The 24,800-nt window shown below is 52.4% G+C and overlaps 1 protein-coding gene across 1 annotated transcript; it reads right to left on the bottom strand.

The window, feature by feature from the left end:
- Window positions 1-15,185: 15,185 nt before the first annotated feature.
- On the bottom strand, window positions 15,186-23,763 carry UPK3A (uroplakin 3A). Its single transcript, NM_174709.3, has 6 exons — window positions 23,675-23,763; window positions 22,575-22,730; window positions 21,506-21,785; window positions 19,914-19,996; window positions 17,464-17,596; window positions 15,186-15,527 (listed from the first exon to the last, which is right to left on the bottom strand). Exons 1-6 carry the CDS (start codon window positions 23,724-23,726, stop codon window positions 15,368-15,370), a joined length of 864 nt encoding a protein of 287 aa, NP_777134.1. The 5' UTR covers window positions 23,727-23,763; the 3' UTR covers window positions 15,186-15,367.
- Between the last annotated feature and the right edge of the window lie 1,037 nt (window positions 23,764-24,800).

The following is a 24,800-nucleotide window of genomic DNA, read 5'->3' as shown; positions in this document are numbered from 1 at the left end:
GGAGGCCGGCCGCAGCGCGGCCGCAAAACCTTCCCCCGCGCGCCCGCCCCCGCCGCGCGAAGGTTCCGCCCCGAAACCAACGGCCCGGGAGCCGCAGGCCCCGCCCCCTGGAGGCCCCGCCCCCACCTTTGGCTCAGGCGCGGTCGAGTGCGCCAGGAGCGCGGTTCAGTTCAGTTCGCTTAGTCGTATCCAACCCTTCTCGACCTCATGGACTGCAGCACGCCAGGCCTCCCTGTCCACCGCCAACTCCCGGAGTTTACTCAAACTCATGTCCATTGAGTCGGTGATGCCATCCAACCATCTCATCCTCTGTCGTCTCCCCTTCTCCTCCCGCCTTCAATCTTTCCCAGCATCAGGGTCTTTTCAAATGAGTCAGTTCTTCAAATCAGGTGGCCAAAGTATTGGAGTTTCAACTTCAGCATCGGTCCTTTCAATGAATAGTCAGGACTGATTTCCTTTAGGATGGACTGGTTGGGTCTCGTTGCAGTCCAAGGGACTCTCAAGAGTCTTCTCCAACACCACAGTTCAAAAGCATCAATTCTTCACCGCTCAGCTTTCTTTATAGTCCAACTCTCACTTCCATACATGACTACTGGAAAAACCATAGCTTTGACTAGACGGACTTTTCTTGGCAAAGTAATGTCTCTGCTTTCTAAATTACTGTCTAAGTTGGTCATAACTTTTCTTCCAAGGAGCAAGCATCTTCTAATTTCATGGCTGCAGTCACCACCTGCAGTGATTTTGGAGCCCCAAAAATAAAGTCTGCCACTGTTTCCACTGTTTCCCCATCCATTTGCCATGAAGTGATGGGACTGGGTGCCATGATCTTCGTTTTCTGAATGTTGAGTTTTAAGCCAAGTTTTTCACTCTCCTCTTTCACTTTCATCAAGAGGCTCTTTAGTTCTTCACTTTCTGCCATAAGGGTGATGTCATCTCCATTTCTGAGGTTATTGATATTTCTCCTGGCAATCTTGATTCCAGCTTGTGCTTCCTCCAGCCCAGCGTTTCTCATGATGTACTCTGCATAGAAGTTAAATAAGCAGAGTGACAATATACAGCCTTGACGTACTCCTTCCCCGATTTGGAACCAGTCTGTTGTTCCATGTCCAGTTCTAACTGTTCCTTCGTAACCTGCATACAGATTTCTCAGGAGGCAGGTCAGGTGGTCTGGTAGTCCCATCTCTAAGAATTTTCCAGAGTTTGTTGTGGAAGCACAACAGAGGCACAACAGAGCCCGCAGTCAAAGGCTTTGACGTCGTCAGTAAAGCAGAAGCAGGGCTCGGGCGGAGCTGAGACTCTGGTGGCCCCCGCCTGCAGGTGCTCGTGGTGTGCCCTCAGTTTCTGCAATGGGCGCAGGCATACTGTGCAGAGACAGAGAGACCGACTGTGGTGCTGGCGAAGACTTGAGAGTCCCTTGGACAGCACGGATATCCAACCAGTCCATCCTAAAGGAAATCAGTCCTGACTATTCATTGAAAGGACTGATGCCAAAGCTGAAGCTCCAGTACTTTGGCCACCTGATGCGAAGAGTTGACTCATTGGAAAAGACCCTGATGCTGGGAAAGATTGAAGGCGGGAGGAGAAGGGGGTGTCAGAGGATGAGATGGTTGGATGGCATCACCGACTCGATGACATGAAGTTTGAGCAAACTTCAGGAGTTGGTGATGGACAGGGAGGCCTGGCGTGCTGCAGTCCATGAGGTCGTGAAGAGTCGGACACAACCAAGCGACTGAACTGAACTGAGAGACCATTAAGTGGGATCGGAGGCACCCCTCTCCAGCCAGGCCCCGCACCATACTCATGCACAGCTTCAATTCTCCAACCCGAGATGGGTCCAGACCCAGGGGGATCTCGGGTCCCCTGCTTGCCAACTGCCTGCCTAAAAGCTCCAGCTCACTCCACTGACCCCGGGTTCTTTTCCTTCAGAGTTCTCACAGCCCTGAAACTACGTTCAGTTATTTGTGTCTCCCCAGCCCTCCCGGGGGAGCCGGGACCTTATTCCCGGTGTCCACCCCTGGGAGCCCACCCTCCACCATCCTCCACCTGGGAAACCAGAAGCTAGAACAGCTCTGGGCACACAACTGCTGCCCAAATGTCGTGAATGAGGGAGTGTCCACCCGTGTTCTTATCAACAAATACACTCACCCGGAGACCGGGAATGGGACTGACTAGGGTTTGGGTCTGTGAGTCTCTGGGACATGCCCAGCTGATTTCGTGTCTCCAGTTGATATTCCTCTCCTCTCTTGTCTGCCCCTGGAAGCCTTTCCCTCCCCTGAGCAAGACTTAACCGGATCCAAAGCCACTTGCTCTTGCCAGCCTTCCCATGCTTCCTGAATCCACACTCCCTACCCCGCCCAGGGCAGCCAGAGTTAATGGCTATTTCCTCTCTCCTTAGCACTTTTTCTTTGCTCCCCCCTACCTCGCCCCCTAGCTGATTTTCAAGTTGGCTAACACACCTCACCCTGTCTCCACCCCCACAGGAAGCCTCCAATTTGTGGAGGAAGTTCTGCTTGTGAGTTTCAGCAGCCTGTGAACTCTCTGGGGGCCCCAGAGCACTGTGGGGGCCGCTGACTCAAGCCACCGAAAGAGGGGGAGAGGTGGGATTCCTGTGGGCGCCAGCACTTACCTGAGATCTTTCCTGTGTTCCTTTAGGCCTAGGAAGAAGGTGCGGAAGTCACCGACGTTATTGTTCCGGATGGGGAACACTTAACCATCGCTGCGTACAGTCCCTCCTGCCCTGGATGAGGGGTCGGGATGCCATGTGTTTCGGTTCCTAAGCACCCGTGTTACCTGAGAACTGGGCTCACCTCTTGGGGGGCGTCAAGCCAAAAGACAGCCAAGCCAAACAGTGGGAAAACGAAGGATTTATTCTCGCAGCAAGTAAGGAAAACCATCAGGGGTCTTTCCAAAGCAGTGTCTCCCCGAACAGCAAAATTGGTGAAGTATTAAGCTAAGGGGACAGGCATCTTCAAGAAGGGGCTTGAGTAGAGAATTCCGCACTGAATGGGGGCAAAGGTCAACAGAGTCAGACCTTGGTTGATTGAGGTCAGGAAAGTCAACATCATCTTTCCATCCTCCCCCTGGGCCGGGTCCTTAGTTCCTGCAGATGGCAAAGATGGTATTACATTCTGGGCTTGAGTTCAGTTCAGTTCAGTTCAGTTGCTTAGTCATGTACAACTCTTTGCGACCCCATGGACTGTAGCCCACCATTCCTCCTCATGGAATTCTCCAGGCAAGAATACTGGAGAAGGTAGTTATTCCCTTCTCCAGGGGATCTTCCCAACCCAGGGATCGAACCCAGATCTCCCGAATTTCAGGCCGATTCTTTACCATCTGAGCCACAAGGGAAGCCGAGGAGGAGCTGGGACTCCGTTCTATCACTGACTGTTGTTTCTTGACAGCTTTTCCCTTGTTCCCTCACTTGTCTTAAGATCCTTGATTACTGAGATTTGTTCAAGGGCCAGGCTTAGATCCCCACAAGGTGTAAGCCAAAAATGGCTTCTCTTCTGTCAAGAAAGCCACACCTGGTTCTTTCTTCAGGGACCCCCTTCCCTATATGATTATACTCCTGCCCTTAAAACACAGCTCCTGCCCTTAAGGTCCCAGGCCCCAGCTTGGATCTTATAAACAGGACCCTGTGGGCTGGGTGTGTCAGAGGTCAGACCCAAGGTTCAGTGGGGTCCTGGGCAAGGCGTGACAGGGTGGTGGAGCTGGGATAATCAGTTCAGCTCCAGGCAAGACACAGGGTGGAAGTCTCAACCCTCCACCAAAAAGCTCAGCCAGGAAGCCTTACCTGGCTTCCCGATGGTTTGGCATGTAAAGTCTGCCAGCAATGCAGGAGACACAGGAGATGCGGGTATGATCCCTGGGTTGGGAAGATGCCCTGGAGAAGGGAATGGCAACTCACTCCAGTTCCAATATTTTTGCCTGGAGAATCTCATGGACAGAGGAGCCTGGCCGGCTACAGTCCATGGGGTCACAAAGAAGGCACAAGAGGCCCTAAAAGGACAAAGCCAGCAGAAGGGACACCTTGGGAACCTTGCCTTCCCCTCCCCTCCCCCATATCCAGGACACACGCAGCTTCTCTCAAGCTGTGGAAAATCACCCGGAGGCCCTGCCGCCTGGCAGCTCTGCACACACTCAGGGCTGATAAGGCATTGTCGGGACAGGGAGGCAAGGGGCCGGCATGGTGCTGGGTGAGGACAGTGTCCTGTGGTGTGGGCCCTGCAGGGTGCGGGACTCCGCACCCCGGCCTTCCTCATTCAGCTCATACTGAACACAGGAGTGAATACGTGTGCACGTGAAACCGCGATGCAGCTCCCTGAGCCCCAACACAGACCCCACTCATCTGTGTGCTGAGGGTGCTCTCCTGGGCACACAGCAGGGGCTGCCCGGTGACACAGCAGTGTGTCTAGAATGCACATGCTTTGGCGTGAGTGTGTACACTACTGTGAACCGTGAACTTCCAGATGTTCAAGCTGGTTTTAGAAAAGGCAGAGGAACCAGAAATCAAATTGCCAGCATCCGCTGGATCATCAAAAAGCGAAAGAGTTCCAGATAAACATCTATTTCTGCTTTACTGACTGTGCCAAAGCCTTTGACTGTATGGATCACCACAAACTGTGGAAAATTCTTTAAGAGGTGGGAACAGCAGACCACCTGACCTGCCTCTTGAGAAACCTGTATGCAGGTCAGGAAGCAACAGTTAGATCTGGACATGGAACAACAGACTGGTTCCAAATAGGAAAAGGAGTATATACGTCAAGACTGTATATTGTCACCCTGCTTGTTTAACTTATATGCAGAGAGCATCATGCAGAATGCCAGACTAGATGAAGCACAAGCTGGAATCAAGATTGCCAGGAGAAATATCAATAACCTCAGATATGCAGGTGACACAACCCTTACGGCAGAAAGTGAAGAACTAAAGACCCTCTTGATGAAAGTGAAAGAGGAGAGTGAAAAAGTTGGCTTAAAACTCAACATTCAGAAAACTAAGATCATGGCATCCAGTCCATCCATTGCTACTTCATGGCAAATAGATGAGGAAATAGCAGAAAAAGTTTTATTTTAGGGGGGCTCCAAAATCACTGCAGATGGTGACTTCAGCCATGAAATTAAAAGACGCTTACTCCTTGGGAAGAAAAGTTATGACCAACCTAGAGAGCATATTAAAAAGCAGAGACATTACTTTGCCAACAAAGGTCCATCTGGTCAAAGCTATGGTTTTTCCAGTAGTCATGTATGGATGTGAGAGTTGGACTATAAAGAAAGCTGAGCGCTGAAGAATTGATGCTTTTGAACTGTGGTGTTGGAGAAGACTCTTGAGAGTCCCTTGGACTGCAAGGAGATCCAACCAGTCCATCCTAAAGGAGATCAGTCCTGAGTGTTCATTGGAAGGACTGATGCTAAAGCTGAAACTCCAATACTTTGGCCACCTGATGTGAAGAGCTGACTCATCGGAAAGACCCTGATGCTGGGAAAGATTGAGGGCAGGAGAAGGGGATGACAGAGGATGAGATGGTTGGATGCCATCACCAACTCAATGGACACGAGTTTGGGTAAACTCCAGGAGTTGGTGATGGACAGGGACGCCTGGTGGGCTACAGCCCATGGGTGGCAAAGAGTCTTAGCAACTGAACAACAAACAGTGCAGGTCCTGTGTCTCTGGGCCACACCTGCATAGACAGCATACAGGGCACACCCTCGGCCTGGGGACACATTGCCGTATGACACATGCTTGCTGTAGACGTTCTAATGGAAAAGAGGCCAACGGTTGCACATGACTTAGCGACTGAACAACCTCAAGTCTTTTGAATCCTCCCCACACCTCCCCTTACATTAGCTTCCCGTAGAAACTCCAGGTCCTGTACCTGTGTCTGAGCAGACTAGCAGGTAGCACTGCAATGCAGCCCTGGGCAGCAGGCGAGGCGTGTGTGTCCAGCTGGATGGCTTTGCTGGCAGTAGAAGGGAGGAGGGGAGCTTGGCAGAAACACCTTGGAAAAGCCTCCCTGGCCCCCCTTCTCTGCCGTTCTATCCTCCCCCACCGTACCCCAGCTCCAGCTCAGGCCTCATCCTCACAGGCCTGGAAAATTTGCAACAGGCTGCTCCCCACTCAGCAATCAAGGGCCTTGCCCCCTCAGTTCAGTTCAGTTCAGTCGCTCAGTCGTGTCCGACTCTTTGCGACCCCATGAATCGCAGCACACCAGGCCTCCCTGTCCATCACCAACTCCTGAAGTTCACTCAAACTCACGTCCATCGAGTCGGTGATGCCATCCAGCCATCTCATCCTCTGACGTCCCCTTCTCCTCCTGCCCCCAATTCCTCCCAGCATCAGGGTCTTTTCCAATGAGTCAACTCTTCGCATGAGGTGGCCAAAGTACTGGAGTTTCAGCTTTAGCATCATTCCTTCCAAAGAAATCCCAGGGCTGATCTCCTTCAGAATGGACTGGTTGGATCTCCCTGCAGTCCAAGGGACTCTCAAGAGTCTTCTCCAACACCACAGTTCAAAAGCATCAATTCTTCAGCGCTCAGCTTTCTTCACAGTCCAACTCTCACATCCATACATGACTACTGGAAAAACCATAGCTTTGACTAGATGGACCTTTGTTGGCAAAGTAATGTCTCTGCTTTTTAATATGCTCTCTAGGTTGGTCATAGCTTTTCTTCCAAGTAGTAAGCGTATTTTAATTTCATGGCTGCAATCATCATCTACAGTGATTTTGGAACCCCCCAAAATAAAACTTTTTCTGCTATTTCCTCATCTATTTGCCATGAAGTAGCAATGGATGGACTGGATGCCATGATCTTCATTTTCTGAACGTTGAGTTTTAAGCCAACTTTTTCACTCTCCTCTTTCACTTTCACCAAGAGGTCCTATAGTTCCTTTTCACTTTCTGCCATAAGGGTGGTGTCATCTGCATATCTGAGGTTATTGATATTTCTCCTGGCAATCTTGATTCCAGTTTGTGCTTCCTGCAGCCCAGCGTTTCTCATGATGTACTCTGCATGTAAGTTAAATAAGCAGGGGGACAATATACAGCCTTGACATACTCCTTTTCCTATTTGGAACCAGTCTGTTGTTCCATGTCCAGTTCTAACTGTTGCTTCCTGACCTGCATATAGGTTTCTCAAGAGGCAGATCAGGTGGTCTGGTATTCCCCTCTCTTTCAGAATTTTCCACAGTTTATTGTGATCCATACAGTCAAAGGCTTTGGCATAGTCAATAAAACAGAAATAGATGTTTTTCTGGAACTCTCTTGCTTTTTCCATGATCCAGCAGATGTTGGCAATTTGATCTCTGGTTCCTCTGCCTTTTCTAAAACCAGCTTGAACATCAGGAAGTTCATGGTTCACGTATTGCTGAAGCCTGGCTTGGAGAATTTTGAGCATTACTTTACTAGCATGTGAGATGAGTGCAATTGTGCGGTAGTTTGAGCAATAAGGCCAGGGGGACGGCATGAACACCCACTGTCCTAGGAGCCGAGGACACAGCAGGAAAACAGCCCTGCACTCATGGAGCTGATGATGAAGAAGGGAAACAGGCAGTAAACTCCATGTCAGAGTAGGGGGGAGGCTGTAAAGAAAAGGGGAACTGGGTTAGAGACAGACACCACCATGAAAGTGAAAGAATGAGACACAGTCTGGGAGCAATGTGCAAAACACATATCCAACTAAGGACCCCATCAAGAATATGCTAAGAACTTGTAACTCAATAATAAGATGAACAACCCAGTTTTAAAACTGAGCAAAAGATCTGAACAAGTTTCATCAAAGAAAATACATGAACAGCAAATAATGACCTGCAAAGATGCTCAACATTATCACTAGGAAATGCAAATCAAAACCACCACAGACCACCAGAATGCTCAGAAGATTTACTGAGCACGGCCCCGCCCATCAGGACAAGACCCAGTTTCCCCCTTAGTTGGTCTCTCCCATCAGGAAGCTTCCATAAGCCTCTTATCCTTCTCCATCAGAAGGCAGACAGCCTGAAAACCACCCTTACAGAAAACTAACCAATCTAATCACATGGACCACAGTTCAGTTCAGTTCAGTTCAGTTCAGTCACTCAGTCGTGTCTGACTCTTTGCGACCCCATGAACGGCAGCACGCTAGGCCTCCCTGTCCATCACCATCTCCCAGAGTTCACTCAGACTCACGTGCATCAAGTTGGTGATGCCATCCAGCCATCTCATCCTCTGTCGTCCCCTTCTCCTCCTGCCCCCAATTCCTCCCAGCATCAGGGTCTTTTCCAATGATTCAACTCTTCGCATCAGGTGGCCAAAGTATTGGAGTTTCAGCTTTAGCATCGGTCCTTCCAATGAACACCTAGGAGTGATCTCTTTTAGAATGGACTGGTTGGATCTCCTTGCAGTCCAAGGGACTCTCAAGAGTCTTCTCCAACACCACACTTCAAAAGCATCAATTCTTCGGTGCTCAGCCTTCTTCATAGTCCAACTCTCACATCCATACATGACCACAGGAAAAACCATAGCCTTGATTAGATGGACCTTTGTTGGCAAAGTAATGTCTCTGCTTTTTAATATGCTATCTAGGTTGGTCATAGCTTTCCCTCCAAGGAGTAAGCGTCTTTTAATTTCATGGCTGCGATCACCATCTGCAGTGATTTTGGAGCCCCCAAAAATAAAGTCTGACACTGTTTCCACTGTTTCCCCATCTGTTTCCCATGAAATGATTGGACCAGATGCCATGATCTTAGTTTTCTGAATGTTGAGCTTTAGGCCAACTTTTTCACTCTCCTCTTTCACTTTCCCCAAGAGGGTCTTTAGTTCCTCTTCACTTTCTGCCATAAGGGTGGTGTCATCTGCAGATCTGAGGTTATTGATATTTCTCCCGGCAATCTTGATTCCAGCTTGTGCTTCCTCCAGCCCAGCGTTTCTCATGAGGTACTCTGCATATAAGTTAAATAAGCTGGGTGACAATATACAGCCTTGACATACTCCTTTTCCCTTGTCTAATTCAATGAAACTATGAGCCCTGCCGTGTAGGACCACCCAAGACGGACGGGTCATGGTGGAGTGTTCTGACAAAACGTGGTCCGCTGGAGAAGGGAATGGCAGACCACTTCAGTATTTTTGCCTTGAGAACCCCATGAACAGTATGAAAGAGCCAGTGTCTTTGGGGAGGAGTAAAATTGCTTCACGATGTTGCTGTAGTTTCTGCTGTACAACCAAGGGAATCGGCCACGTGTATGCACACATCCCCTCCCTCTTGGACCTCCCTCCCTTATCCCTTCCCACCCCTCTGGGTCATCACAGACCACCTAGTTGAGCTCCCTGTGCCATACATCGGCTTCCCGCTAGCTGTCTATTTCACACGTGGGAGTGTGTATCTTCAATCCTAAGCTTCGCCTCACCCTCCCCTTGCCCCTCTGGGTCCACATGTCTGTTCCCTATGTCTGTACCATTTTTCTAGATGCCACATACATGCGTTAATATACAGTATTCTCTTTCTCACTTACTTCACTTGGTATGACAATCTCAAGGTTTACCCACGTGTCTACAAATGACCCAGTTTCATTCCTTTTTCTGGCTGAGTAATGTTCCACTGTGTGTATGCACCACAGCTTCTTTATCCATTCCTCTGTTGTTGGATATGTAGGCTGTGTCCATGTCCTGTCTATTGTAAATACTGCTAGTGTAAATATAGGGGTGCATGTGTCATTTTGAATTACGATTTTCTCAAGATATAAGCCCAGTAGTGGGATTGCTGGCTCAAACGAGAGTCCTGCTTTTACTTTTTAAGGAACTTCCACACTCTTCACAGTGGTCGTATCAATTTACACTCCCACCAGGAGTGCATGACGGTTCCCTTTTCTCTGCACCTTCTCCAGCTTTTATTGTTTATAGATTTTTTGATGATGACTGCTCTGACTGGTGTGAGATAATACCACTTTGTAGTTTTGATTTGCATTCTCTAATAATTACAGACAGTAAAGAATCTGCCTGCAATACAGGAGAGCCGGGTTCAACCCCTGAGTCAGAAGATCCCCTAGAGAAGGGAATGGCTACCCATTACAGTATTCTTGCCTGAAGAATTCCCTGGACGGAGGATCCTGGCAGGCTACAATTCATGGGGTTGCAAAAAGCAGCTAGCACTTTCACTTTCAATAATTAACAATGTTGAGCATCTTTTCTTTGGCTTCTTGGCCGTCTTTGTGTCTTCTTTGGAGCGATGTTGATTTAGGTCCTCAGCCCAGTTTTTAATTGGGTTGTCTGTTTTTTTGATATTGAGCTCCATGAGCTGTTTGTACAGAAGAGCCAACATTTAAAAGCCTGACCATACCAAGTGCTGCCAAGGAGCTCTCACACCAGGGGTGGGAATGTGACGGTGTTCAGCCACTGCACACCTGTCAGAGTGGCTAATTTAAAAAAATATATATTAACACCAAGTGCTGGTGAGGACGTGCAGAAACTGGTCACCCGTACTCTGCTGGTGGGATTGTAAAATGGTTTCTGGCTTCTCTGGAAGATAGTTTGGTGATTTCTTTTCAAAGTAGACATGCACTTCCCATGCAATCCAGCAACAGCACTTAGGTCTTCATCCCAGAAAAATTAAAATTATGTTCAGGTAAGAACCTGACGTAAATGTTCAGAGCAACTGTATTCACAACAGCTAAAACCTGGAAACAAACAAACTGTGCTTCAAGTGGGAGAACAGACGCACAAACTGACCTGTTTACATCACGGGACCGTATTCAGCAATAAAAAGGAATGTGCTGTTTATACCTGCAACAGCCTGGACAGACCTCAAGGGAATTATGCTGCTGCAAAAAAGAAAAAAAAATTTTTCCCAAAAGGGTATATGCACTATGATTCCACGTATACAGTATTTTTTAAAAGACAAACTTTTGGAGTTGGAGGGAGTAGATCAGTGATTACCAGAGGTTTGGGGGGAGGTCATGAATGGGGCAGCAGGAGGAAGCCTTGTGGTGATGGAGGAGTTCTGTATCTTCTTTCTTTTCTTTTCTAAACGTTTTATTTATGCATTTACTTTTCGGCTGTGCTGGGTCTTCGTTGCTGCAGGCGGGCTTTCTGCCTTGGTGGCGAGCAGGGGCTGCTCTCCAGTTGCGGTGCTCAGGCTTCGACTGCGCTGGCTTCTCAAGTTGCAGAGCATGAGCTCCCGGATGCAAGGGCTCAGCAGTCGTGGTCCCTGAGCTTAGTTGCCCAGAGGCAGGTGGGATCTTCCCAGACCAGGGATAGGACCCTGCACTGACAGGTGGATACTTAACCTCTGGACCACCAGGGAAGTTCTGTATCTTTTTTTTTTTCCCCTAATAGGGGCTTCCCTCATAGTTCAGTTGGTAAAGAATCCGCCTGCAATGCAGGAGACCTGGGTTTGACCCCTGGGTTGGGAAGATCCTCTAGAGAAGGGAAAGGCTTCCCACTCCAGGATCCTGGCCTGGAGAATTCCATGGACTATACAATCCAATGGGTCGCTGAGGGTCAGACACGACTGAGCGACTTCACTTTCTTTCTGATTTACAGTATTAACAGTTCTGTGTACTGCTTGTGTGGAGAAGGCAATGGCACCCCACTCCAGTACTCTTGCCTGGAAAATCCCATGGATGGAGGAGCCTGGAAGGCTGCAGTCCATGGGGTCGCTGAGGGTCGGACACGACTGAGCGACTTCACTTTCTTTCTGATTTACCGTATTAACAGTTCTGTGTACTGCTTGTGGTAGGAGTGACACAAATCTGCATAGGGGAGGACGTGGCACAGAGCACACGCACAGGCACGTAAGTGCTTGTAAAACGGGGCGACTATGAATACACTCTGTGGATTTTCCCAATATTAACTTCCCGGTTTTGATATAACGATGCTATTGTTATATAAGATGTTCACACTGGGGAGAACTGGGAGAAGGGTCCGCAGGTATTCCCTGTATTTCTGTGGCTTTGGCACAACTTCCTGTGAATCTCTAATGGTTTCAAAGTAAAAATGTTTTTCATGGTTCTGCCCTTGGGGATTCACCCAGGGGAAGTGAAACATGTGTCCGTGCAGGAACTTGTACGCAAATCTTCATCACAGCTTTAGTCGTAACAGTCCCAAACTGGGAACAACCAGATGGCGCCTCAACAGGTGAAGGGCGGATCCGCAAGTTGTAGAATATTCACACAGTGGCTCCTCCAGCAGTTAATAGGAACCAAATGCCAGTACAAGCTGCAATACGATGCATCTCAAAATAACGTTTGGGGTATTTATTTACTATTTCGGCCGCTCCATTTCTTAGTTGTGGCACGTGAAGCCTTCCAGCTGCGTCATGCTAACTCTTAGTTGCGGCACGTGGGATCCAGTTCCGTGACCAGGGATGGAACCCAGGTCTCCTGCATGGGTAGCGTGGAGTCTCAGCCATGGGGCCACCAGAGAAGTCCTTCGAAATAATTATTCTGAGGGGAACGAAGCCAGACAAAAAGAGACCTTTCTATGTGGTTCCATTTATATGACATTCTAGAATGTGCTATAGAAGCTTTAGCATCAGAAGCAAAATCAGCTGGTGGGGGACTGGCAAGGAGGGACAGGAGAGAGGCTGTACAAAGAAGCAGGAGACTTTCGGGGGTGTGTCTGTCCTCTCGATCGCGGTGGTGGTTTCACGGGCTCTGGGGAGGGGCTGGAAGGAGACCGAAAGAAGCACTCCCAAGAAACGTGCAGGGGACTGGACTGAGCCTCGTCAAAGAGCAGCTTAGCCCCTTCTCTCTTGTCAAGCAGACTATGTGCTCCACTGCTTGCCAAATTTAGAATTATTCAGTTAAAAATGGAGAAACAAGAAATATATATGGCATCCCAGGAATTTTTTACTCTTTAATGAGCACCTGTCTATCAGGGACAGGGCATGGAACATGACCTCTGGCCTTGGGAGCTCTGGGTTAGAGACAGTAGGAAATTGAGAAAAGCACTGCCTCCTCCAAGAAGCCCTCCCGGCTATGCCTGCCCTGATTGGGTAGGGACGGGCCTCCCATCTCCGGTTTTTACAGCATTGCCTGACCTGTGTGTACAAGGTCAGACCATGCTCTGTCCAGGGTCTCCCCTCTGACAACTCCTCTGTGCATTTCTATTCTGATCAGATGGGTGACTCCAAGCTTTCCCAAGCTTGGGGCTCAGGGTTTGGGTGGATTTAATTGAATGACATTCCCTTGGGATTGATTATATTTCAGGAAAAAACCACCTATTTTGGAGCAACCTTCCGAAGCAGCCTGGCTCTCTATGCACAGAGGCAGAGAAGCGCAGAGAGGGTGTGTCCGTGCCCTCGGTCACACAGCCTGTCTACAGTGGTCGGCTCACTGATGAACCACGACTGAGATGGGAGGGAGGGGAAGCCACATCTGTGCAGAGGTGGAAAACTCAGCGCGGAAGCCCTGGCCTCTCAGTCATGGGAGGAGGGGCTCCTTCAGAAGCTGAGACGTGAACCAGAAAAGTCACTTCTGTGGGTATGTATCATTAAACGTTTCTGGGAAGTCTGAGTCCAGCCCAGAACCCAGGCGCCAAGCCCAGCCTCTCCTGCCCACCCCCACCCCCCAGCTTGGATTGTTCTGCTGATTAATTAGAACTGGCTAGAAACTGGCACGGAGAAGGCAATGGCAACCCATTCTAGTACTCTTGCCTGGAAAACCCCATGGACGGAGGAGCCTGGTGGGCTGCCGTCTATGGGGTCGCACAGAGTCGGACACGACTGAAGTGACCTAACAGCAGCAGCAGCAGAAGCTGGCAAATGCGTGACCTCTGCCCTTGAATCCAAGCTCACCGCCCCAATGCCCAACTCGCCAAAGATGGTTCACCCTTTTCCACGGGGCCTCCTGCCTTCTCAGCCATGGGCCCTTCCAGGGCCTCTGGACACGTCTAGCATCCGTGGCCCTGGAGGACGGTCCGGGGTCCTGAGAGCACCATGTCAGCCGCAGGGGCGCTTTCTCATGGTGTCAGGTAGCTTCCTGCTTTAACCAAACCTGCTGTGACAAAACTCTTCTTCTCTTTTTTGGCCACCCCGTGGCATGTGGGATCTTAGTTCCTCGCCTAGGCATCAAACCCCTGCCTGCTGCGTTGGAAGCAGGAAGTCTTAACCACTGGGCTGCCAGGGAAGTCCGCTGATCAACCTCTTCTTTCAGTGACGGGAAGTGGGGCACACCCCAGAAAGGGAGTCAGTCTTGCTACCTGGCTCAGAAGATAGCATTGAGTCACCTGAGCAGAGACCCAAGACTGGAGAGCCTGTCCAGCCCCACAGGAGGACTCGGTGCTCCTCCCCCGTGTCACCTCTGGGGCGGTCCTCAGAGGAAGCTGTGAAGGGACGCAGGTGTGCATGGCCCTTAAGTTAACTGTCTACATCAGCCCATTTGCAGATGAGGAAGCTGAGCTCCAGAGACAAAGAGCTGACCGGGGGCAGAGGGGAATGTGATGATGGGATGAGTTGCCCACAGAGGCGCACCCTGGGCCCAGACTGGTTTCCAAGACCTCGAAGCCAGCAAACCCCAAACAGCATCGAATAACCACACATGTGCCCCGTCTGGTGTGCGTGCATACTTGGTCGCTCAGTCCTGTCTGACTCTTTGAGATCCCTTGGACTGCAGCCCGCCAGGCAGGGGATCTTCCTGACCCAGGGATAGAACCCACGTCTCCTGCATTGGCAGGCAGATTCTTTACCCCTGAGCCACCAGGGAAGCCCGTAGCACCCGCGCCAGCTGGCCAAACACCCGCGAGTCCTCCACCTTCCTGTGTCACATGACCTGGCCCTCAAGGAAGGGAGGGAGGGAGCGGGTGAGGATGGGGAAAATTATTAATCCAGTGACCTGCCTGTGTCTGGGGAGAATTTTCTGAGTGACGGCTTGAATCTGCTTGCCCAGGTTCCCCTGAGGTCCACCCCCGGCCCACCCGGGGCCCACCACTTACGCCGGTCGGTGCGGATGGGGTCTGACCACAGGGTCTGGTCCTGCACCAAGCCCGAGGTACAGCAGGTACTTGAACCTGCCACAGGCCGGCCCCTAAAGCTCCCGTGAGCCCACCCAAGGGGGCGCTGATTTCCCATCTTCCAGAGGAGGTGTGCCACCAGCCCTGATTTCCTTACCCTCTGCACCCTCGCCTTGACTGAAAGCCCTGCCCCCACCCCCTGGAGAAACGATGTGCAACTGCCCAAAATGACAGCGACTCATTCATTCATTCAGCATCTCACTCAGTCATTCTGTACATCTTTATTGAACTCAAAATCTCGGGAAGGTTTTATTAAGCGCTTTCCTATAGTTGGATCCACAGGCCTGTGTTTGTCACCTTGGGTGGGGTCCGGATGTAAACACTGTTCTCTGCAGACCCCCGGGCAAGGCCCTTGGAGGGACTGTGGCTGCCCAGAAGAGGCGCCCGGCTCAGTCCTGGAGCTTGCTGGCGTACACCTCGGCCCTGTCCAGGGACGGCCCCCGGTTCACAGACGTGTATGAGGGCTCCGAGGTCCCCAGGGACTTGGGGACAGCCTCCTGCGTGATCTGGGAGTCGTGGCTTGTTGCCCCGTCAGCATCGCCCCTGTCCCTGACAGAGGAGATGAACAGAGCTGGGGTTAGGGGCGCAGAGCTAACCGCTCCCCTCAACTGGGCAGGGACCTTTCTACTCAGACATGGCTTTCACAGAGGTCACCTTAGGCCTTCATTCAAAAGACCAGTCTTTCTGGACTGTTTCTTATGTGCCAGGCCCTGCATTAAGGAAAGTGTAACTCTTTTGGAACTGGGTGGACAATTTACAAGTCTTACTGAGCTGGACAAATGTCCCCAGAGAGCTAAGATTCTATGGGAGACAGACCACAGCACATAATGACTGGACAAGTCCAGGGAGGGAAGCCATGGAGGGCTTCCTGGAGGAGGGGGCAGTTAGTCTGGCCTTGAAGAGAGTGGAGGTACAGAAAGGCATTGCAGGCCTTTGATAGGAAGGACTGGGGTGTGTCTGGGGCAAGAATGGGGACCTGTGGGCAGCTGGAACTGGGATGCGGGAAGTAGGAGAGACCAATGGAAGAACCAGACAGAAGTCAGATAACAGGACCATGGTTAGGACGCTACCCAAAGGGAGGGAGGGATGTGACCACATTCCGCCTGCTCCCAGATCTGGCCAGACAGACCAATCCCTTAGTGGCTAATCTCATCTACTATTTGTTTTTATTAACCTAAATGTCAGACGGCAATCTGATTTCCAAGGTCACTGCTGTCTCCCTACTCCGTCCTTCACCCACCCCACATGTCTTTAAATCTGCCTGGCTAATTTCTACTTTTCCACTTAATTTCACCCACTCCAAGAAGCTTTTCCATCCACCCTCTCCACTCACACTGGGACAAGCATCCCCTCTCTCCTTCTTTAAAGCTGCCGGGTCTCCTACCTCTCTTGCTGAGATGCGCACCACACATGAATTTTCAATTCATCCCAGTCCTGATAAGAATTTGTTCCTGCTGTCCCTTCCTCCAGGAAGCCCACCCTGATACACCAGGGAGGATCTTCGCTGCTCTCCTCTGGATTCCCACAGCACCTGTACCCGTGGCTGCCTTAACCCACTTCCTGCTCCATCCTGTGACTGCATGCCTGTCTTCCCATCAGGCAGCTCTGTTAGCTGCTCCAGACACCCCAGGGGACCCCTCCAGCCCTAATCTAAATAGACACACATCAGAGTTGTCAGTGCGCTCAGGTGACTTGGGAGCTCAGGGTCAGCTCCGTTTTAACGGGTTCTGTGACCTTGGGCCTCTTTTCCCACCACAGACCTCAGTGTCCCCATCAAGACCTGTTTAGTACCTGGATTCCACCCTGACACTGGGAAAGACCCTGATGCTGGGAAAGATTGAGGGCAGGAGGAGAAGGGGGCCACAGGGGATGAGATGGTTGGGTGGCATCATCATCTCAATGGACATGAATTTGAGCAAACTCTGGGAGACGGTGAAGGACAGGGAAGCCTGGCGTGCTGCAGTCCATGGGGTCGCAAAGAGTCGGACACAACTGAGCGACTGAACGACAACCGCCTGAGTGCTCAACAGGCCATATAGTAGAGGGACTATTTCTCTTATCCCTTGCAACTCCACAGGGCAGACAATATGGATCAGGATCTCCCTTTTCCAGAAGAAGACACTGAGGCATAGAAGGATAAGATATCGGGTTGGCCAAAAAGTTTGTTTGGGTTTTTCCATAAGATGATACGAAAAGCCCGAACGAACTTTCGGCCAGCCCAATCCTCACCCAAGAAGCACCGCTGTGTCGGAGCTGGGGTCTACCCACAGGGCCTTGGTGCTGAGCCTCTCTTACCCAGCTGAAAACTTGACCTGGGCCTCCCCGGGACCCTGCTCCTGTCTCACTGGACCCCCCTCCCTACACACACACACCACCCAGGGCAGAAGGCAGCTTTACTCCCAGGCTCTCCCCACCTAGGAAGAGCCTCCCGTGGGGTGTGTCCCCAAGCGCCGCACGCCCCACCCCCCAGCTGGCAGATACTCACACGAGGCTGAGGACGATGGCGCCAGCAAAGCCGATGAGCAGGAAGAAGGGCAGGGAGCCCAGGATGGACGTGATGACGATCATACCCCCGCTCCGCCGGCCGGGCCACGTGTCTATCGCCGAGTACAGGGTGACTGTGGGAGGCAGGCGGTCACTCCCTGGACACTGCCTCACCCAGCCTCCTCCCAGGGATAAGGGGGTGCCTGCCTTGGCAGCCAAAAATCTCAGGGATGAAGCGAGGCCAGGCCAGTGCCTCCCCCTGGGTCTGAGGCGGAATTACATTTGCCTCCATATTCCACTCCCCAGCTTTGTCTTGCATGTGTCTACTCTTGCCCTCTTATCACTGTCTTTTTGTATGATTTTAAATGACAAATGGCCTCAAGTCTTCCAGTGAAGATGGGATACAGATTATGAACAAAATACAGGAGGAGCAAAGAAAGCTGATCGCTGAAGAATTGATTTTTTTGAACTGTGGTGTTGGAGAAGACTCTTGAGAGTCCCTTGGACTGCAAGGAGATCCAACCAGTCCATCCTAAAGGAGATCAGCCCTGAATATTCATTGGAAGGACTGATGCCGAAGCTGAAGCTCCAGTACTTTGGCCACCTGATGCAAAGAACTGACTCATTGGAAAAGACCCTGATGCTGGGAAGGATTCAGGGCAGGAGGAGAAGGGGACAACAGAGGATGAGATGGTTGGATGGTATCACTGACTCAATGGACATGAGTTTGAGTAAACTCTAGGAGATAGTGAGGGACAGGGAAGCCTAGTGTGCTGTAGTCCATGGGGTCACAAAGAGTCGGACACGACTGAGCAACTGAACTGAACTGAACTGAGAGGTCCCTAATCTAATGAAGCCAGGGGACTGTGGCCTCCCTCTGCTCTGATCAGTGTCACCCATTGGAACTAGGTGGACAAATCATTATAGGTCCTCCCGTGAGCTGGCCACTTCCCGTTCAGCGTCCTAGGTAGATCCCATGCGACCCTGTTTTGCAGATCACTCACTGCAGCTTAGGGAGACTGTGTGCCTGTTCAAGGGGACTTGGACTCTAGCCTCAAGCCAAAGGTCCGTCAGGTCCCCAAGGGCACGGTCTCCACACGGACTGATCTCCAGGCCCTGCCCTTAGAGAGCAGGGCCTGGGGCTTTCATCTGGACTGCCCAAAGGAGCCCTGCTGGGGAAGCGGGGCAAGGATAGTCCTTCCCATTTCTCAGATGGGAAAACTGAGGTCCTGAAGGGCTCACACAGCAGTGAGGCTCAGCGGCTGGGATTGAATCTGGGACTCTTGGTTCCAGGGCAGTGTTGATCCAGTGGGACCACAGAGCGTGGCCGTGCCACCAGAGGATGGGAAGGAACCACCCAGTTGCACCCAGGCCTGCCTGTCTGCACCCTCACTGGCCCTGTGACCTTAGGCGACCTTGCCGAGCCCTAATTGACCCACAAGATCACTGTGAGTGGCAAGGGGGTTCTTTGGTTTTTTTTGGTTGTGCCACGCAGCCTGTGGGATCTTAGTTCCCCAAAAAGGGATTGATTCTGGGCTCCCAGCAGTGAAAGCGTGGAGTCCTAACCACTGGACTGCCAGGGAAGTCCTGGGGAGGTCTAAAATTAGGGTCACGGGTTGTCAAAATTACACTGGGAAATCGCTTCTGTTGCCCCTAAGCTTCAACAGATAAGATTCTGAATTTATAAACCTCAGATCTGTGTTGAGAACACAGCTGGAGGCTTGAGGACAGACGGGCAGGACCATGGGCAGATGCTTGGGCCTGCAAGATGCCCACTTTAGAAAAACCACAGGGCTCTCCAGGAGAATGGCACCCTGCTGCCTCTAGGGTTCCTGCCCCTGTGGCTGAGATGCCTCTGGAACCATCTTACGTGATAATGATGTTGTCGTTGGCAGGGTTCAACAAGGGGGCAAGTTAGGGTCTACATGCACGATAACCTCCCTGCCCTTTGGAGGCAAATGCATCATCAGGGCTGAAGATGCCGGCTGATTCTGTCTCCAGTGAGGCCTGTCCAGCTGGCCAGTGCGTGCTTACTCGCTCAGTCCTATCTGACTCTTTGAGACCCCTTGGACTGTAGCCCACCAGGCTTCTCTGTCCATGGAACTCTCCAGGCAAGATACTGGAGTGGGTTGCCATTTCCTCCTCCAGGGGATCTTCCTGACCCAGGGATAGAACCCATGTCTCCTGCATTGGCAGGCAGATTCTTTACCCCTGAGCCACCAGGGAAGCCCGTAGCACCTGTGCCAGCTGGCCCAACACCCGCGAGTCCTCCACCTTCCCGTGTCACATGACCTGGCCCTCGAGGGAGGGAGGGAGCGGGCGAGGATGGGGAAAATTATTAATCCAGTGACCTGCCTGTGTCTGGGGAGAATTTTCCGAGTGACAGCTTGAGTCTGCTTGCCCAGGTTCCCTTGAGGACCACCCCCAGACCACCCAGGGCCCACCACTTACGCCGGTCGGTGCGGATGGGGTCCGACCACAGGGTCTGGTCCTGCACCAAGCCCGAGGACATATTGACCAGGACGTACTTGAACCTGGAAAGAAGTGGAGCGGGGATGACTTCTATCCATCCTGTGAGCCTTGGCCATGGGGAGGGGGCAGGGTTGGGGGGCTGGGGGCAGAACCGGGAGTTGTGGGAGATGAAAATCTAGGTGGCTACAGTGGGTGCGGTGGCGGGGGTGTTCTGGCAGCAGGCTGCTGCTGGACTTTGCATCGGCATCACCTTCCCCCCGGCTGCTTCCCCAGCTCAGGCCCCTCCTCCACGCAGCCCTCAGAGCCTGCGCGCCCTCCGGGAGCCCCTCTGTTTCTTTGTCGTGTGTATCACACTCATAGCTGATATGCCAGTATTGACCCGTGTGTCCTCCTTGCATTTCTGCCTTCCTCTCTTCCTAGCCTGGTCCTTGGTCTCACAAAAGTGACTTAAAAAAAAAAAAAACAAACAAGGGAATAATATCTGTTTGCAACCCCGCTGCCCTCTGATAAGGGCTAACTTTATAGGCAGAAAATCCCACTCAAGTGTTGCAAATCATAAAGGAAGACCAGGTGACCAGTACGGGATACCCACAGCCTTAGGCCTTCTTCACCTTCAGTTAAAAAGGATGAATGTTCTGAGATCAAAGAAATCAACAGCCTCTAGTTTGACACTAAAAAAAAAAAAAGAAGACCCTTAAAATCTTCATACCATCCAGGATTTTGCTTAATTCCCCTGCTTCGACAGGTCTGAAGATGGGAATTCCAGAGGCTGGGATGAGTCCCCTAGGTAGGGTGGGCTTCTCCCATGAAGAACAAGGTCAGAGGTAAGAGTCGAGGGTGGGGGCGAGGACATCCAGGACTCAAGTCCTGCCTGCTGGCCGAGGCGAGGGGAGGAGAGGGCTGTGTGAGAGGACGGAGGTGAGTGATGGCCTGGGTCCAGATGTGGCCCAGAGGGTACAGAGACCCCCCGTCCAGGTGTCTCCATGGGAACTGGAGTGGGTATAGTCAAGGCTTTGCACTGGGTAAGCCCCCCGGGCCTAGGTCACGGCTGAGCCCCCAACTTGGCCCCGAGAAGATGCTCAGGACATAGGTGTGAAAATGAATCGGGGACCCTCGGTTCTGGGGTGGGCCACGATAGGGTACATTGCGGGGAGCAGGGAGAAGCCTCCACACTGAGCCCCAGCTTTTCTTAAAGTGACCCCCTTCGGCTTCTGGACCAGTTCTTTCCGTCAATCAAACTGCTACACGGTGATGGGCCAGGATCAGGTGTGTACTTTGTGGGACCCGGTGCAAAAGGGAAAATGTGGCCCCTTGTTTAAACATTAAGGATTTCAAGATGGTGATGGCAGTGTCAAGCCAAGAGGGAGTCTCTCTGAACACAGGGCCCTGTGCACAGTCGCCCGCCCAGGAAGCCAGGAGTCCTTCGTGGTACCCAGGACGGTCCTGGCATGTGGTAGGTTCTGAAAGAATGTGGCCTCTGACGCTTCACCCAGCTCTAGGCGGCCCTCTTCCCCCACACCAAGTCAGGGCTGGGGCTCACCTGCCGTCTTCCAGCAGCTGTTCACACTCACCTGTATTCCGTGGCTGCAGACAGGGGTGGGTTGCAGAGGCCCTGGAAGTTGGGGTCCAACAGGCAGGTCCCGTTGGTGCCCACCCTGATCAGGTAGGCGTTCAGGATCTCCGAGGCCCGGGACACATCCCGGACAGCATCCAAGCTGGGCGAGTCGCTGCACGGGGTCAGGTCAAAGGCCGCGGCCTTGTAGGGCCCTGTCCTCCCCCCCTGGGTCTGTTGGAACGTCGAGCTGAGAGGGGTCTTGGTGCTGTCCTGCACAGAGGCGTTCCTGAAGCTGGCTGTGGAGGCAGTGCCGGGCTGAGTCACTCACTCAGTCATTCAACAAATGTCCCTAAGCATCCTCTCTGCACCAGTGCCGAGCCAGGTCTTGGGATCTCTTCCTTACTTGCTGGGTGATCTTGGACCACTCACTGTATCTCTCTAGACTCTTTGTGAGATGGGAGGAAAACACCCCACAGTGCCCACAGACTGGGATTGGGCATGGGTAGGCAGTCAATAAAATCAGGGCCCTACATGAACTGCTATAAATGGCTGAAAGATAAGAGGCAGTCATCGGGTTCCTCTCCTGGACCCCAGGATCGCTGCCAGTGAACAGGCGGGGCTGGCCCAGACCAGCACGTCTCCCAAACACCTATCTCGAACCACCTTGAAAAGCCTTGGGAAGGACTTGAGCTTGAGGACCAGAGACTCTGATTTGCTCTCCAGCTCAGGAGCTCTCACGAGTCACTCTGCCCCTCTGGGCCCCGATTATTTGCCCTGTGACGGACATCCTAACAGACACCTTGCAGGCAGGTTGTGATCATCAGCTCTAAGGTCTGGGAAGCCCCAGGCAGGATGTAAGTGCTCCGTGATTGATGCTGTTATCTCCCCCTCTAGACTCGATGTCCCTCCAGGGCAGATGTCTCCAGCCCAGGGCTGGCACAGAGCAGATACCAGAGCGTGTTAGTGAGGTGCCTGGAGTGGTTTGATTGCATGGATGGAGCACCCCTTGCCTTGTCTCCTCCCCTCCTGCCCACAGACAGGTCAAAGCCACCTTCAGAGAAGCCCGAGGGCAGCAGGACCCTTACCCGAGTCAACCAGCACATAGAGGTAGACCTCGTAGGTGCCGTGGAGGGCCGCTGAGCTGTCAAACATGCAGAGGGGCTTTTCCAAGGCCACCGTGGTGAGGGTGGGGTTGTTGGTGGCAAAGGTCACACTAGCCAGTTGGGGCTGGAGGTTCACACCTGGAGGAGGCAGCGAGGATGGGAGCTGACCCCCGGCAGAACTGCCCACACCCACGGGCAACCATCTGCATGCTCACACGCGCATGCCTTCGGCCAGTGAGTGCCCGCTGGTGCCAGGCACTGCCTTTCCCTCTCCCCACAGGCCATCTCAGGAGCTTGTCTCAGATGTGGGGAGAGCCCCTGTTCCCCTCCCCACACCCAGCCATCCTGAGCAGAAACTGGGCAATCCGGCTGGACTGCTGCCCTCTCGCTACCCTCAACAGGCCCCTCCCATGCATCTCCCCGGTTTGAGTCCACCCTCTTCACCTGGACCCTGGTAACCAGCCCTCCCCAACCCTCTGCTCTCTGACCTGCAAAGCTGACTGCAACGCCTTACCACTGGGCCCCCTGGGGGCTCCCCACTGCTCTCCAACAGGATCCAGCCTCTCTGGAGGGGCAGTGAGGCCTGGAAGCTCTGGGCTTGCCTCATGGGTCCCCAGACTAATCTGTATGTTCATCCCCTGACCTCACGCTCCAGCCACACTGATGGACAATGGGCAGGAGGTTCCCAGGGTAGACCCTGACGCCCCCCTCCTCCTGTGCTGCTCCTTCACCTAAAAATGTGCCTCCCCTCCCCAGTCAAAGCATCACCATGAATCTAGTCCAGACCCTCCCCTGCTCTCCAGCAGCTCCTGTGTCTTCTAACAGCCAACACAGAGCCCTTGAATTCCCATCAGAGAAAGCTTATTAATCATTGTTAGCTATTAGTAGTCCTATCTGGGTCCCCAGAGCCTGCACAGAGCCTGGCGCAGAGCAGGCCACCCACGCCTATTCCTGGGGTGAATAAGTCAAGTTCCCATCCAGGTGCCTTTCAGGACCCTTCAGGAGAATCGGGGGACGCAGGACACGCCCCGTCCACGGTGGGCACAGACCCGCCCCCCATCCTCTTCTCATTCTCCGCTTACCGGAGCCAAGTCGCAGGCAGCCCAGGGCCAGCACTACCCAGAGCGGAGGCATCGCCTGGGAGAAGCTGCGACAGGACGGCCGGTGGTCCAGGGGGCGAGCTTGGACCGCGCCTGTCCCGCTGCGCGCACCTGTCGGCCCTGAGCCATGGGCACGCCCCGCCCCCCCCCCCAAGCCAGCCAATCCTTAGCCTCCTCGCAGGAAATTTGCATAAACCCGGGCCGGACTTCCCCTGGACCCGAGGTGCTCAGAGCACAAATCCATCCCCACGGAACCTCCCCCAACCCTGCACCCCCTCCCCGCCCCCTTTGTACTGAGGATGGAGCGGTGTTTTCAGGGCGTTTCTCACCTAATGAGACCTTAAGGGCAAACCAGCCCCTCTCTGAGCCTCAGTTTCCATACTGTAAAGAGGCCCGTAATACCTCCATAGAATTCTCTTTATGGAAACCCTACTCTGTGCCACTCACTGGGCTCTTGTGAAGGTGAAACAGGTTAACGGGTGAAAGTGGTGTCCTGGAAACTTTGAAGTCCTGGGTGCGTAAGCTATCCGGACACCTCTGGTGTGACTCTTTCAGTTCACAGGTGCAGGGCCAAGGTCTGGGGAGGCCAGGGACTTGCCAAGGCTGCCGGTGGGCCAGAGGCTGACGCAGCGCAGGAGTCCTCCTGCCCAGCCCAGGGCTGTTTCAGAAGGGATGAAGCAGAGTTTTAAGGCCTGCTTGGTGGGGGGGCTTTTGACTGTAATGTTGGGGTCATCACCTGGACCATAGCGTTCCCTCCAGAGTCAGGAATCGTGCATGTCTCCCAGTACACCCTAAATGTTAGATTTTACATTTAAGAAAGAAAAGTAAAAGGGTGGAGGAAAAGTAACTTGGAATCCAACAGTAAGTAGTGATCTGTGTGTGATATTGATGACATAACCACTTGAAGAAAAGGGCTGTATCTGAGGGACTTGTCTGCCTGCGATCCCTCGGTGGAGAGTCCTCTAAGGACAAAGAGACTCTGGTCCTTGCTTGTGAGGCAGTGGTGGGGTGGGAAGCAGGACGTTTGGGGAGCAACTTTGGGGTCCCCTGGGACTGGTGTTGTCAGGACCTGGGTTCTCACCTTAGGATGAGGGAGATTTGGAGCGGG

The sequence above is a fragment of the Bos taurus genome, chromosome 5, assembly GCF_002263795.3.
Source record: "Bos taurus isolate L1 Dominette 01449 registration number 42190680 breed Hereford chromosome 5, ARS-UCD2.0, whole genome shotgun sequence".
NCBI lineage: Eukaryota > Metazoa > Chordata > Mammalia > Artiodactyla > Bovidae > Bos > Bos taurus.
Note: the sequence above shows the minus strand (reverse complement) of the source record. Positions and strands in the feature narration are given on the sequence as shown.